Consider the following 15,163-nt stretch of genomic DNA (forward strand, 5'->3'; position numbering starts at 1 on the left):
GGTTACTTTAGCCCTTGGGTGTAATCAAGAATGACAAGCGAATAGGTTACTATGGTGAAGTGCAGTCAGGAGCCAAAGACTCTACTCACCTGAGTGTAAGCTGCCACATAAGAGTGGGAGCCGTCGAACAAGAACAGGTGCTCAACTGGGTAGCCAGCTACTTGAAGTTGAGAGGACATCTCAAAGGCCACACAGGCACCAAAGGAATAGCCGGCAATACGGTAAGGCCCCTCCGGCTGCACCTTCTGCACGCACTCCATGTAATACGCAGCCATGCTGTGAATGCTGTCCAGCGGGGCAGCTATGGAGAGGAACAAGACCAGAGAGCTTATTCATCCGTAGTCAAATCTAAACAATATCAAACACACAACTATGGAGATATGAAGAGGAACAAGACCAGTGAGCTTATTCATCCGTAGTCAAATCTAAACAATATCAAACACACAACTATGGAGATATGAAGAGGAACAAGACCAGTGAGCTTATTCATCCGTAGTCAAATCTAAACAATATCAAACACACAACCCATAATGACAAAGGATGAGTCAATGTCAAACGGATAAGGAGGAACAGAAAAGGGATTAAGTAGAAGAATGAAACAAATGACCCAGATAGTGGAAAAAGTAAAGTAAATCTAAAGATCTAAAAAATATGAATTTAGAAGATCACAGAAAATGTTGTGCAGTGCTGTACGATCAGCCTGCCCAGCCCATCCCAGCCTTTAACACAACAGAGCCAAACGCAGAGTGACCCTTACCTTTGGTACACTGCAAGCCGTAGCAGGGCACATTGAGCTTGCTGGTGAGGGTGCGTAATGCAGAAACGGAACCCTCAATGGGATGGACCAGGAAGAGGGGCCTCTCCGTGCTCTTGACCTCATTGAGCGGGGTGACCGTGGGCCCATCTGGGTTGACCAACATCAGACTGAGATCTGACTCCAGTAGGGCCCGTGGGCCAGACTTCTTGGAGGACTGCGTCCGAGACTCTGGATGAAAACAGATCTATTAGTGTGTGCACCTCTATAGAAAGAATTGTGATGTTATCATTGAAATTAATTAAATTGTCTCAGTTCAAGTAAAACTATGCACTAATCAAAGCTGTAATTCAGTCTCGGAGTCATTTACTACTATGTAATCCCTTCTGAGGACATATGATGATGCATGTGTGTCTGCATATATCCACAGCTTGTGTGTTGATTTAATTAACACACTTACATACAGTACATATCATAAACTCAACTCAGTTATTTTAATTCAAAGGACATCCTAACGACATATTCCACAGAAGGTCAGCGATGACCATGGGGGTCCCTGTCTGACAACGGAAACTAACAACTCCCCTGTGGGCATGCTGGTTAATTCACCCACTCAAGCTGGAGAATAGAATACGCCAATTACAAATCATCTGTGCCCATTTCTACTTCATCTGTTTGACAAATAACTGTAAAGATTCTTATACAAACTAGATCACCACTAGACATGTTGTTTTTTGCATAATGTAAAGCAATTATCATCTCAGAATTCATTCTAAAAATAAACACAGACTTAAAATAGCTTTTCTGTGTGTAACCTATTGTAATGTCATGTATTATGTTTGTGTTAATGTTCATGTTTAAACTTAATTTCTTGTTGAAATCCTTTACCATGAAAGGTGCTTTGTTACATTGAAAGCTAGTCCAGGATCTACGTTGATAAATTGAACTAATATCAATCTACGGAGAGCAAAACAACAAGAGCTATGTAGAATAGACAGCAGTAATGTGAGTGTGGCTACCCTAGGTTTGAATGTAGATTTATTTGTATACAAGTTTGGAGAGAGGCTAAACAACACCACCTCATACATCATTTTTAGCATGTCTTTGCAGCTAGTCAAAGGAAAATATATATATATTTCTGAGATCCTGCTTTTCCGGATTGAGCAACAACAAAATGGAATCATAAAAACGACTCCAACTCACCTTCCTTGTCCCCTGGCTGAGAAGAAAGCTCCTTTAACTTGTTGATGGTAAGCAGACGGATCTCTCGCATCGCCATGACAATGTCATAGTCACGCTCCAGTGTCTGCCGCACCTCCACACCCATGAGTGAATCCAGTCCAAGATCCGCCAGGGAGGCGTCGGCATTCAGAGTGCTCACATCACGCACACCTTAGAGGGGAACAGCCGTGAGAAACACACCCAGGACAAGTGCAATTACAAGATATTCAGTTCATTCCTTCTTAAGCCAACATTTAAGTTCCATGAGAAGAGATATTCCAGCATCAGGGTTGGTACCTACCCAGTATATGAGCCACTGCTTCCACCAGGTCCTTCTGCCCACCAGTATCTCCTTTTACCGCAATCACTTTGTCTACCATCACAAAACTAGACATCACAGGCCTAGACTGGCACAATAAACTATCCAGTACCTCCATACAGGAAGAGATACGCTGAGGGAGGGTGCCACCAATAACTGTGTCATTGCCACCCATTGTCTCTAGAACAACGCCAACATCTCCAATGGCACCCCACTGGATGGCCAGGGCAGGTAGGCCATCATGACGCCGGCGTTCACAGACACGTTCCATTGCAGAATTGGCAAAACCATAGTTGCTCTGGCCAGCATTACCGCGGCCGCAGCTAACAGAGGAGAAGGCCACAAACTGCTTCAGATCTGGACACTGCTGTCTGGTCACCCTGGGAGGACAAAGGAGGAGGTTGGTGATCAATCCTTCAGCACTGATTAGGGATCAGCTTTTCTGTTGCTTCAAGTCACTCGTTTCTCTTCACCACTGAGCTGTTTTAAAGCGTGAAGTGGTCCACAAGAAGGCTTATTTGTATGGATTGATTGAACTAATGTCTGCTATGCAAGTTTGATCATACTTCTGTACTTTTCATATTCAATAAACACAGAATAAATAGTACTGGGATGCTTAGATGAGAGGATCTTCTGAAAATAGACACGGTTGCCAAATTTAAGAAACATTTTCTGTATTAATCTAAACTTTGTTTTTTTATGAGGGAGCTAAATTCAGGCGTCTCAAAATATCACATACTGTGTCTTCACTGCAAGTTGATTACATCATATAGCATCTCATCTAGCTCATCTCAGGTCTTGAGACCACAATAGCTTGTAGGCTATTTATAAAAGCTACACTACCATGGCCGACAAAATAATTGTCTTAAAGTGGCAAGCATTACACAAGCATTACACCTCAAGCATTTACTTTCCATTTTTTCGATGTTTTATTAACTGTGTTACCTGAGCTCACCATGTTAACATTATCATGTCAAAATAGTGCTCAAGTTAACTAATTGTGCGAACAAATCAAACAAACAAAGACAAAAAAAACCTAGCTCCTAATGGGTACCTGTCAAGGTGGATTGTTCCATTGTATTTTGGTTTGTTGACATCTAGGAAATGCTGTGGAGAGAGATTCTCCAACATGCCATCTTTCAGAACCTTGAAGAAAATAGATATATGAATACTACCACTCTATCCTTCAGTGTGAAATCTACTTATTTTTGCATCACAGCAGATGTACATTGAAAACATGCAACAATATTAAATATGTTTCATTCCACAGATATAGTTCTTCCACTCAGGTCAATTGATTGTAAAATCCATAACACTATGTGGTTACCATAGCAAGGTGAAAGACCCCTCCTACAGGTCCAAGCTTGGAGGCTTCAGTGATGAGCTGCTCCGCCCCTTCCAGTGTGCTGACATCACAAGTGGAAACCAACACCTTGACACCCATGGCCTGCCATTCCTGAACCCTCTTAGCTTGGTATCCTAACACAAACACACAATACACCCAATGAGACCAAGAGACTCTCCAGAATACATCTGATAAGTACCTTCTCCAGTTGGAGAGTTTGCCTAGAAAACCAGTCAAAGGAATTTAAAATGTTTTTCCATTTTCAATGATTCAATGACAAAATAAGGCAAGACTATTTGTCAAATATGGATAAGGCTAAGATATGAGATTGCACAGCCTTGCAGACAGTGTGTGTTTTTGGTTGAGCAGTTACCGTTGCGGATTCCGGAGCGTGAGGTCAACACCAGTCTGCGGGCCCCTCTCTCGGTCAGCCAATGGGCCAGCTCGAGGCCAAAGCCCCCAAGGCCACCAGTGATGATGTAGGAAGAGGATGATGGGAAGAATGTGCGGCAGATGGCAGGAACGGAGAGAGGAGTGACACCACTCTTCTTGTCCTCAGAGCGCACCTGACAGGGAGGACATGGTATTCTAATCAGTGCCATACACAATAGGTTCTGTTTCAGAAAGATGTTTTACTTTTCAAACCAAAAGAAATCGAAGAGGGAGTATAAACTTGTGGCCAACCTGGAGGAGGACCTTCCCGATGTGCTTGCCCTGGGCCATGTAGCGGAAGGCATCCTCCACCTCACTCCTCTGAAAGATGGTGGTACGCAACGGTTGGACCGTTCCCTCTTGGATGCCCTCCCTCAGGAGCTGAGACACCTCTACCCACTCACGGTTGCCCTCCTCAAACAGGGCGTCCAGCAGGATCCCGTGGAAGGAAACATTCCTCAAGAATAGAGCCATGCCTGCATGGGTGGAAGGACATTCAAAAGAGTCAGTGAAGTCATTGGTAAAGAAAGAAAGCAGAGAACAATAGTGGTCATGGACAGTGGCCTTGCCTTGTGCTCTCACGACTTCATTCCTGGCAACATTTATGTGTGAAAGATACCAGTGTGAGTATGACTGATACGACCCCATGAAACACTGTTACCTTCTATCACATGACACTCTATTAAACCCTGTCTAGACTGATATGACCCCATGACACACTGTTACGTGGGGAGCCGTATTGTGCGCTTGTTCTCCCTACCGCTCCCTTTCTCCCCCTCTACAGGTGACCTGGCGTCTGATTGGGCTGCGTTTGTGGGTTGGCCTTCGCCTATAAAAGCGGCCCATCTCACACACCGGCCCTCTCTCTGGCTCGCTGGCTCACCCTTTCATTCCAGCCACACCCCGTCTCCACTTCCGGTCGGACTCTGCTGTGGGCATGCAGCACGGTGCTCCGCTGGCGCCCTGCTTTAGTCATTGTTTGTTGCTATCGTTAGTTTGACGCGAACTACCCGGTTGTGTTTAGCGTACTTTACTTTATGTTTACTATAGAACTGGTGGTGTCAGGTGGTGGGTTTTTGCACGCTTTAAAGCTTAGTTTAAGTTCAGAGTAGGAAGATTCCCGGAAGACTCACCACACTCCTTTGTCCTTTTGTTTGAACGGGAGTTCAGTTTCCCCCATTTGATTTCTAAGCAGACTGTGTGAGGGTTTGTTTTTCAGTTTTTGTTATTCCTTATGTTCACCGCCACCATGTTCTTCCGTTAACTCTTGATTTATCAATAAATATATTCCCATTTCACCGTCACCATTTCTCTTGGCTTCTTTATGTTATGTTTGCCATTTCTTTAAGTTGATGGTATCGTAACACACACTGTTACCTTCCATCACATGTCACTATTAAACCCTGTCTAGACTGATATGAGCCCATGAAACACTGTTCCCTTCCATCACATGTCACTCTTATTAAACCTGGTCTAGGCCTCGTGTTTCTCCTCCTTGTCTTGGGATGGCTTTAGGTTTCTAAAACCTTTGTTATTTAGGCTACCTTATTTAACAGCTCTGATAGACACATCAAAATGCTATCCATCATGAGGCTACAAGAGATACAAAATGGGTTCCTATTAGTTGTCTGTCATAAACCAAACATGTAATAACAATGTTTTACATTTCCTTCTCTATTTCTGTCATATCCTATGTGTACCAAAACACTTTAAAAAGATGGGAACATCCTTAAAATACTGCCATTTACTTGATCCCTTAGTTTGAGAATAACATTAGTCTTAAAAACAATCTACATTCCTGGCCCTGCTGGCTCACTCTCCAAGACTGTTGGTCCACAGACTCACCGAGTGGGGTGTTGTTTGACAGGTCATATTTTCCGATTTCTAAGAAACGGCCGTGTCGTGCCAAACAACGCAGACTCGCTTGTAGCTTTTCTTCTGCTAGAGAATTAAGAACTACGTCCACACCTGTGGGACACAAATGAAGATGTATATTAAGATACACAGTATTAGATCAGTTGTAATGTCACATCTAAACATTTACATTAGAAACTCTTCTGTGAATGTGTCTGTTCACCTTTCCCCTGTGTCTGCTGTAGGACGTGTTGCTCAAATGAAGCATCTCTTGAGTTGGCAAAGGATGTAGCGCTGAGTTGGGGGAATCGCTCCTGCAAGTATCTACGCTTCTCTCCAGAGCCTACAACAGAAACATTCATCATGGCCATCAGTATTAAGTATCTACGCACCAATACACCCATTCACCAGCAATGCAATCTTTCTTACAGTAATAGAAAGGTTGCACCCTTATATTTCCTATTTGGGAGAAACAACTCCTTAATCTATTCAGAGTTGGCCTAGGCCTATGTAGTTTTAAAGTTATCTGATGGAATTTCAAGGTGTGCAGTTTTACTGCCGTTATACGCAAATTCAAACAGAACTGTAAAATGACTTTCAGTTTAAGTAATCAGTAGCTTACTTCTGAAACTGAATAATTGAATCTACCTATCTAACCTGACGCTATTTAGGGCGACCAGGAAGGTGTTTCATGACTGTTTATTATGTATCTGCACATAAGAGCCACTCCAAGGCTCAGAGATTGTCAGGGCGTTTATCTCTGAGGTCTAATCAATCAACAACAACAAGTTTCCACTAGACTGGCTCACTGTCCAGGACTCACCAAGTGGGGTGATGTTTGACAGGTCCTATTTTCTGATTTCTAAGCCCTTAGCCCTTAGCCTACAGCCCTAAAAGCACAGCTGCTAGCGACAAGATAGACCACTTTGAATCAACATGAGATCATCAGACACCTCTATTCTTTCCATGATTACTGCACACTGGATCAGCCCCCATTAGCACGCATGTCATTGCAATGGTTTTTCATATTATGGAGTAAACAAGTGGAGACTGAGCCCTACAAGAGGGAAATAAAGAGTTGAATGATGGAATGAAAGAACTATTTCTGTTGGCAATGGCTGCTGAAAATAGAAATCCAATGAGAAAATGGGGCCCCAGATCTCATGAGCCTTATGTTAGCACCTCTGTTTCTCAGTGTTGAGATACAGAGTGAGATTGTACTCACCCACGGTCGTGTAGACCTGGCACTGCATGCTAAGGGCGATAGCAATAGCAGCCTGGCCCACCCCACCCGAGCCGGAGTGGATGAGCACACTTTCTCCAATGCGCAGGCGGCCGCGGACCACAAGGGCGTAGTATGCAGTGGCATACACCACAGGCACGGAGGCGGCCTGCTCCAGGGTCCTGAAGCCCATTAGGTTTGGTGGGGAAATATAGAGAGGAAGAAGAGAAAACAACATGGAGGACACAAGTGTGGTGTTGAAAACAGCCTGACAGTGTTGAAAGGTGTTTGACCTAGTTTGCATTGTGATAAGTACAAACTCTACTGTGGGCGTATCGCCATTACTGTGGATCCCAAAACATAATAGAACCATTGGTTGTTTCATGTGTAGTGACTATGCTCACGGCTCTCTCACCAGGGAGACGGCACGTCCCACAGGAAGCGTGTGTCTGCATCCACACATGTGGCCAGGCCTTTAGCGGGCAGAAGGCCCATCACACGACGGCCACTGGGGTCCTGCCCAGAGAACTCCATTCCAAGCATGCACTGCTGAAGGGCCAGGTCACCTGCAAAAGTGGAAGAATATTTTCAGCCTACCCTGCCAAAACTGAAAGTATATGACAAGAAGTAATGTTATATCTAAATAATAACAATAATCTGTTTTTTTATACAACAAGTGAAAAGACGAAAATAATTAGAAGAGGCAAACAAATGAGAAGAGAACAGCGGGGAGAGATTCCTACCAGGGATGGCATCTGGGGGCAGTTTCCCTGTCGCCAACATGATGTCCCGGAAGTTGAGGGAGGCGTAGAACACTTGACATAACTGCACATTGGGGTCGGAGGGCACGAAGTATCGCAGTGGTGAGGTGATCCAGCGCAGAGATGACAGGTCTCCACGGGTCAGCACATTGACATAGGCCTGCTCCGTCTGCTCCACCTCCAGCTCTGGGAAGAGCCCAAGACACAAGCACAAATGCTCAGTATAAGCTTAGTAACAGGTGTATTATTTTTCAAGCATGCAGTGAATGATGCAAATACACTGAAGACAGGGTTAGGGTTATCTTTAAATACTTTGTGGGATGAGCTGGTGTCTGAAGGCCCCCCAGACTCCGTCCCGAGACACGTTCATGGCCAGGTCTCTCTCCATCACCCCCTGCATCTCTTTGGTGGTGGGCAGGAGGGAGGGGGTGGTGGAAGATTCACTGAGGTTCGACACAAACGCGCACCTACAGAGAGAGAAGACAAGAAGCAGGTTTAGTACGGTACTTCCACTCCAACTGTAGTTGATGCGTGTCATCTTACTCCAGTCAAAGGCTTCTACTGCTGGAGCTGGGTTACCTTCCTTCCTATTTGATATTTGAGGTAACAAAATCACTAAAACTCAAGTTGTGAATCTTTAAAACGCAGATGATAATTTGTGGTCAACCTTAATTTCTTGTGACGGTGACATTTAATTATGATAAAGAGCAGTAATGCATAACGGACATCACCTGATGCGGTTGCCACCTGGTTCTTGTCTGAGGCAGTTGACCATACCAACGACACCATTGTGGCTCTGGGTGGCAGTGAGCCACAGAGTATCATCTGAGGTCTGAGCCAATGTACTCTGGGAGGAAGGAATGAATAATTCATGAAACGCTTCAAAAACAGGGCTATGGTTGGTTCTAAACAGAAAGTAGCATGCAAAAACAGACAACATTCAATGTTCGTACATGGGCTTCCTCATTTAATGAGAACTGATCTTAAAGCCTGTGACCAGAAGACAATATTAGCTTTTTGGATACTGATTCAGAGCCTGACACATGACTGTCCACACCAACTCAAATGATGTGATGTGGATGTCTGACTCCTCATACCTGTAGAGTCTCCACCCATTTGTAATCCATGTTATCCACAGACAGGAAAACAGGCTGCTTGCTAGAGGTCCGCTTGCGACACAGGAACATAACTGTGCCGTAGAAGGACTTCTTCATAGCGACGACATTCAGAGAAGCCTGATCAATCAATTTCTCCCATTCAGCCTGCAGTGAAGTCCCAACACAACAGGAGTTATTCTCACGCATCCACAGATCAAGTCTATACACCACCAACATTACATTAATACAAGCCCAATCAAAAGAATAACCTTTAATAATAAACTTTATCTATAGTCTGCACATGAGAACAACTGAATTAATTCTGGTGGGGTAGTCATGGCAGATGGAGACTGATGCAACTGCTGTCAAGACAAAACACGTAGGGGCCTCACTTTCACTTTCAGTCAGTAATGTGACCCTGAACATATGAAAGCTCTATGCACTGTTCCTGTGTCAGTAGACCCTTCTGGTCTTTGAAAGCTCTATGTACTGTACCTGTGTCAGTAGACCCTTCTGGTCTTTTTGAGAGGTGAGGAAGGCCAGTGTGTCTCCCAGTGTGTCTCCCTTCAGTAGGGTGTGCAGTAACACAAATCCCCCATCTCTGGCAGCTGAAGCTAGGTTGTCCATCATTTCCACTGAAGAAATATCGCTCAAGACACAGTTGTAGATGACTACATCAGCCTTCGTCAGAGCCCCAGTGGCAGCACCCTTTGTGGGGTCCCACACAGCGGAGGAAACCCCAATCTCATCCAAGGAGCCCTGGAGAGGAGCCAGCAGATCAGCGGACGCATCTGAGGCGATGTAGTCCACCTGCAGCATGGGCTGGATGTTCAGGAGGTCCACAGCACGAGAGAAGATGCCACCCTCACCGGACATCACCTGACAAACAAGGGAGAAGGGCAGACGGAGTTACTCAGAGCTCCTTCAAACATCTCTGACAGGCAAAACACAAAAGGGGGAATGATGTTTATGTTAATTACACATGTCACATTTAATGATTTGTACATGGAGTTCTGAATAGGCTTTAATCAATGGTGTATGGCAAATTCTGACAAATAGGAGCATTGTTGCTCTGATTCATACTTGGGATGATAGACAGGATAAGTGGAACGGCATTCTATAGAAATGCATAAAGTTTTGAGGGCAAATATACAGAAGAGTTGCAGAGGGGTATACATGGTAGGAATGTACTTAGGCAGTAGCAACTAGTCCATATTGTTCAAACGTTATAGTCTGTTATTTCTAATGTCCTGACATACATCATAAGGAGGGAAGATGTAGATCATAGCTCACTGACCTCAATGACTTTAACTCTTCCAGGTGTGCTGTTCTCCAGGACTGTGTCCAGACAGTGTCTCAGCGTCTGGGAGTCCAGCAGGCCATTAAGCAGAGGGTCAGTGAGCAGGCAGTTGCGTTCCTTTTCTACAGTCAGCTCCAGCTCAGACTGCAGGTTGCCATTCAGCTCCAGACCACACAGTTCTGACAGCAGCCTTAGCAACCCCTCGTCCACCTGCGTGTCATTCAGACCAGCCTCACTGACATCCTCCAGGCCTGGGATGGAGATCTTCACACCCTGATGGCGGAGCTTTCCTTGGAGACGGTTGATAAGGACTACAAACACACACACGCAGATAATATGAGGATGTGCAAATAGTATTCCTGGGGGTAAGTATTTCACATTGTTTTTCAATCAAAAAGTAAATACCAGCCATTCTAAATCCTGAATGTTTAAATAGATAATCTAGAACTAATTTGATGATAAAAATGGAGGTGAAATATAGCAACATTGCTTTTAAAGCCCAAATAAAGTTGAACTTCACATTTCATTATGAACTGCATTCATGAGCTCACAAAACCCAGACCAGTTCCATTTTTGGGCAAAAGAAAACAAATAAAGATCACTATAATTACTATAGTATAATATTTCAAGTACACTGAAGTGAAATGAAATCAAGAGAAATGTTTAATTGTAACTGCATTATTGAACTATTCATTTCATTAACTGAAACTGAGACTGAGTGTTTACACTGCAGGTCTTGATGGTTGTTGATGACCGGTTCAGATTTTTTGTCTATATCCAATTTTGGCCGCTTGCTTCCATCTACTCCAGCAAGTGTCAACACAGGCATTTGATATGAGTCACTTTAACACTTGAATCAACAACAGGGTTTGGTTAATGAAACGGAAGTAAACAACCAGCCGGCACTGCCATGGACACAAACAAAACAACAACTATTGACAGAAATCCTGGAAGGGACCGGGGATCAGTGCATGTTAACTAGCTAGCGGTTAGCCGGGCACACGTGGGCAAAAAAATAAATAATAATCAGAATTGGGTCGCTTTTACCAGACAGTGTAAACGCAGCACAAGTCAAAGTCGTATCCTCATCAGTGAAGTATATGAACTTTAAAGTATGACTGCTTACCTTTACAGCCCTTCATCTGCTCTCTGAGCGTTTCATCAGTGTCCAAGCAGTCAGTCTGGCAGTAGGGAACGAACACAAACTCCTCCAGTGTTGCTGCTCTTTGTTGCTGCTGGCGCCGGGGGGCCACAGTGGCATGGAGACCACAGATCTGTACCCCACCTGCAGTTATGTTGTCCAGGCAGCGATTGACGTAGACATCCACAGCTAATAATGCAGGAGAGAAGGCAGAACTTTCATTAACACCTAAACTGAAACCGTAACTGTAAACTGGGAATTCTATGCTGCTGGGTGAACTTGAAACAAAACTGAAGGCAGTGTTGGAAAATGGAGATGGAAAGCAACTCTTTGGACTTACAATAGTTTCAGAATTCACAAATAAATGTCACGCCATTCACAAATGTATTTCCTGATTCACATATAATTGTCATGCCATTCACAAATGTACACTATATACAAGAAATATACAAGAAAATGTAAGTTATATACCTTTCTTGTCATTTGTATAGTCTTGCACAGACTTTTTGTGCCATGTAGGGTCCAGATAGACAGAGCGGATTCGCGTAGGCAGGCGGAGACTGCGACCAGACAAACCCACTACAATCATCTGCAACATGGTGTCCAGAAAGGTCACCCAGTTCCCGGTCCATTCCAATTTCCCCTGGTCACCTACAACAGCCCGTCAGAGGCACAAATCACAAAAGATGATCATTAGAAAGATTAATCACTACAGCAGAAATATTCCATTTCTAATTCTTACCATTTTCTCCATTAAACGTGTCTTAATTCATTTGTAATGGTTTAAGGCATTCGGGAACTTACCGGCACCGTTAGACTCCAAGATGCCCCGGAAGGTTCCGCGGTAGTCATAACCACGCAGCCGCAGCTCTTTATAGATGTCCCCAGACTTGAGTTTGGGCTCCTGCTTCCCAGTGTTCACGGCCTGATCCAGCTGGGAGTGGAAGTAGTCCAACGCAGCATCCTCAAGAAGACTGATTTTGCCTATTGAGGGGAACAAGCAATCAACCACTGGTTTCCTCTACGTGGGATAATGAGAGATGATTTGACTATGAACACAGTCTGTTCTGCTGTGTGTCTGTCTGTGCCTCACCGCTGACAGCCAGGGTGCCGTTCTCAGACACCTCGAAGCGATTGGTCACAGGCATCAGCCTCACCTCCAGCTGGACGGAGCCTGTAACCCATCAAGTAACAAAGTGTTCAGCAGGTCACACCTTCACTTCTCTAGATCATGTCTGTGTCTTCACCGGACCACTCATACTGGACAACACTCCAACACTTCAAAAGATATGGCCAGTCTCACCCTCCTTAGGCAGGATGGTGGCGTTGTGAATGGTGACATCCTGGAAGATCACGGGTGTCTGCTCCATCACTGTGCCCAAGCTCCTGATCAGGGTTCTCCAGGCCAGCGCCAGGTAGCCCGTGGCGGGGTAAAGAACACGGCCATCAATGCAGTGGCCCTCCAGATAGGCGTCTGGAGACTCAGGGTTCAGATCTGTTTAAAGGGGGAGAAACCACACATATTTCAATGTTTCAAGAGGTAGACACTTCTGCTTTCAGTTGACTGCATCCTCTAAACATTTCAATTCAATTTCTGACATCAGAAATATGTAGCTGAGATGACCATTGTAAATCTGATCTCAAATATTTAAAAATAATCTTTTAATGTCAGAGTTGATGCACATGAAAGGTGTTCAAATCTGTGGTTAATTGTATTTGAAATGTCCATCTGAAAAGGCTGTTGATGGGTCAGCTAGTCTCACCAATGTTGTAGACTACAGCGGAGGAGGGGCCTCCAGATCCACAGGGGAAGTCTTCAGCCTTGGGCACATCCCACACTTGGGAATGGTCCCATGAGATATATGGGGAGATCTGAGTAGTCCCTGCGGGAACTGGGTATTCCAGGGCTGGGAACAGCTTGTTGCTGTCCAAATTGATGCTATAGAAATTAAATTAAAAAAAATACAGAAATATTCATATAAACACACACACACACACACACACATTTATATATGTTGCTAAAAATATAGGAAATAAGAAAAAATGTGGTTAATTTGTGATAAATCTGTGATTTATGGACACTTTGAGCTCATAAAGACTTGAGATGAGTTGACCAACCCGTGCATGTAGACTTTGCCGATATGAGACAAGAAGAACTCCAGGTTGTTTGCATGGCCTCTCTTCATCAGGGGAAGAATGGCACAAGTAGGCTTGAGGCTGCGTTTGAGGATGGCCTGAAAGTCACAAGACAACATCGTCCTCATCATCAGCATTCACTAGACTATGAACATGTGGGACGCTGGTTTGATATGAACAAATAAATCCCTTGTTACATTATTGCCTATATGAAATGGAAAATGAACACTGGAAAAAATTCCAAGGAAATAGAATGCATGTATATGTATATTCTGACCTGGAGAAGAGCATGAGGCGCTATTTCCACCAACACAGCGTTGTCTGGAACGGACCCCAGGGCCTCCTGGAAGAGCACCGGGCTCACCAGGTTGTTGACATGGTACTCGGCAGAGGAGTAGAGTGCCAGGGGGCTCTCCCAATCTTCTTTAGGGATAGAGGTGCTGATCCAGCGGGGCGAGCGGGGCTTAGGGCTCTTAATAACCTGCAACCATCAATGATGATTATTAATATAGGCTACCTATATGATGGGAATTCTTCACTATTATCACTAGTATAATGCATGATGTATTTTTGCATAAAAACAGCTTCATGTGGTTGGTTCTACTAATTCAAGCAACATTACTGAACATGGACAGAGTCGCTGTGAAATGTCAACTTGTGTTCGTTTCAGTTGTCCATGTTAGCAAAAAAAAACAAAAAACATATTCAATGAACAGTGAAAACGACAAATATTTTACAGAATGATCCCATTTGTAAACAGAAATGGTCTCCTTCTCACTCTAGGCCTATCATAGCCAATACACGGAAAGACATTAGGTTCCTTTAGAGCGGTAACTGGGAGAATCCGTTGATCAGTGGTCTAACGGAGTCAGTACTACAATGTAAAAACGAAATACTACTATCTTGTCTCTCTTCATTAGCGAAGGGCCCGATGACTTCGACTGGATAATTGTGTTTCCTGTCTGTGTGGCATTGAGCTGGTTGTGCCTGTATAGTCTCCACAGACCACCTTCCTCAACACAACTCCCTTTCTGTGCATGTACTCTGTGCATGTGTTACTCACCCTCTGCAGAGCAGCCAGGAGGTTGGGTGCGATGGAGGCCATGTAGTAAGAGTGGAAGGCCACCCCAGCACTCCGCACCTCTTTGGCAAAAACACCACTCTCCTTCAGCTCTGCTACAAACTTACTGACGGCCTCCTGTGGACAGACACAAAAGACAGACAGATTGGAGCATAGTTAGATCTCACATGCCCATGGTTCTGTCCAGTACATAATGTCTCCGCATCCTCTTTAGGCAGAGACAGAATAAAGAGTCTTTGGGTACCTGAGGCCCTGAGATGGTGACTGTGTCCTCAGCGTTGTGGCACGCAGGGACCACGCCTTGTGGACACTGGGCCTTACACTCTTCCCATGTGAGACCTGACGAGCGAGTTCAAGAAAAGAAGAAAAAGAAGATAAAAGATAAAAGATTAAAAGAAGCCTTCTCTAACTCAGACATGAGGTCATGAGGTCAGGGTCAATGGTGTGGAGCTGCAGGTCTGCAGTAGTATCCACATATATGCAGTGACTTATTGCAAACT

The 15,163-nt window shown here is 44.4% G+C and overlaps 1 protein-coding gene across 1 annotated transcript in view; it reads right to left on the reverse strand.

Annotated features, from left to right (window-relative positions):
- fasn (fatty acid synthase) overlaps nucleotides 1–15,163 on the reverse strand; it is a 29,663-nt gene that overhangs the window by 4,033 nt on the left and 10,467 nt on the right. The window contains exons 12-39 of the mRNA XM_012814622.3: nucleotides 14,908–15,002; nucleotides 14,646–14,780; nucleotides 13,860–14,063; nucleotides 13,565–13,680; nucleotides 13,210–13,385; nucleotides 12,750–12,941; nucleotides 12,540–12,620; nucleotides 12,251–12,430; nucleotides 11,918–12,097; nucleotides 11,432–11,635; nucleotides 10,303–10,616; nucleotides 9,501–9,884; nucleotides 9,006–9,170; nucleotides 8,640–8,755; nucleotides 8,221–8,375; nucleotides 7,891–8,094; nucleotides 7,563–7,713; nucleotides 7,151–7,329; nucleotides 6,149–6,268; nucleotides 5,917–6,039; nucleotides 4,324–4,547; nucleotides 4,013–4,205; nucleotides 3,622–3,773; nucleotides 3,349–3,440; nucleotides 2,277–2,674; nucleotides 1,958–2,146; nucleotides 758–985; nucleotides 90–301 (exon numbers count right to left, since the gene is read on the reverse strand). Coding sequence (XP_012670076.1) covers nucleotides 90–301; nucleotides 758–985; nucleotides 1,958–2,146; nucleotides 2,277–2,674; nucleotides 3,349–3,440; nucleotides 3,622–3,773; nucleotides 4,013–4,205; nucleotides 4,324–4,547; nucleotides 5,917–6,039; nucleotides 6,149–6,268; nucleotides 7,151–7,329; nucleotides 7,563–7,713; nucleotides 7,891–8,094; nucleotides 8,221–8,375; nucleotides 8,640–8,755; nucleotides 9,006–9,170; nucleotides 9,501–9,884; nucleotides 10,303–10,616; nucleotides 11,432–11,635; nucleotides 11,918–12,097; nucleotides 12,251–12,430; nucleotides 12,540–12,620; nucleotides 12,750–12,941; nucleotides 13,210–13,385; nucleotides 13,565–13,680; nucleotides 13,860–14,063; nucleotides 14,646–14,780; nucleotides 14,908–15,002 — 5,162 coding nt within the window. The remainder of the gene's footprint in view (nucleotides 1–89; nucleotides 302–757; nucleotides 986–1,957; nucleotides 2,147–2,276; nucleotides 2,675–3,348; nucleotides 3,441–3,621; nucleotides 3,774–4,012; nucleotides 4,206–4,323; nucleotides 4,548–5,916; nucleotides 6,040–6,148; nucleotides 6,269–7,150; nucleotides 7,330–7,562; nucleotides 7,714–7,890; nucleotides 8,095–8,220; nucleotides 8,376–8,639; nucleotides 8,756–9,005; nucleotides 9,171–9,500; nucleotides 9,885–10,302; nucleotides 10,617–11,431; nucleotides 11,636–11,917; nucleotides 12,098–12,250; nucleotides 12,431–12,539; nucleotides 12,621–12,749; nucleotides 12,942–13,209; nucleotides 13,386–13,564; nucleotides 13,681–13,859; nucleotides 14,064–14,645; nucleotides 14,781–14,907; nucleotides 15,003–15,163) is intronic.

This window comes from Clupea harengus, chromosome 23 (genome assembly GCF_900700415.2).
Source record: "Clupea harengus chromosome 23, Ch_v2.0.2, whole genome shotgun sequence".
Lineage (NCBI taxonomy): Eukaryota > Metazoa > Chordata > Actinopteri > Clupeiformes > Clupeidae > Clupea > Clupea harengus.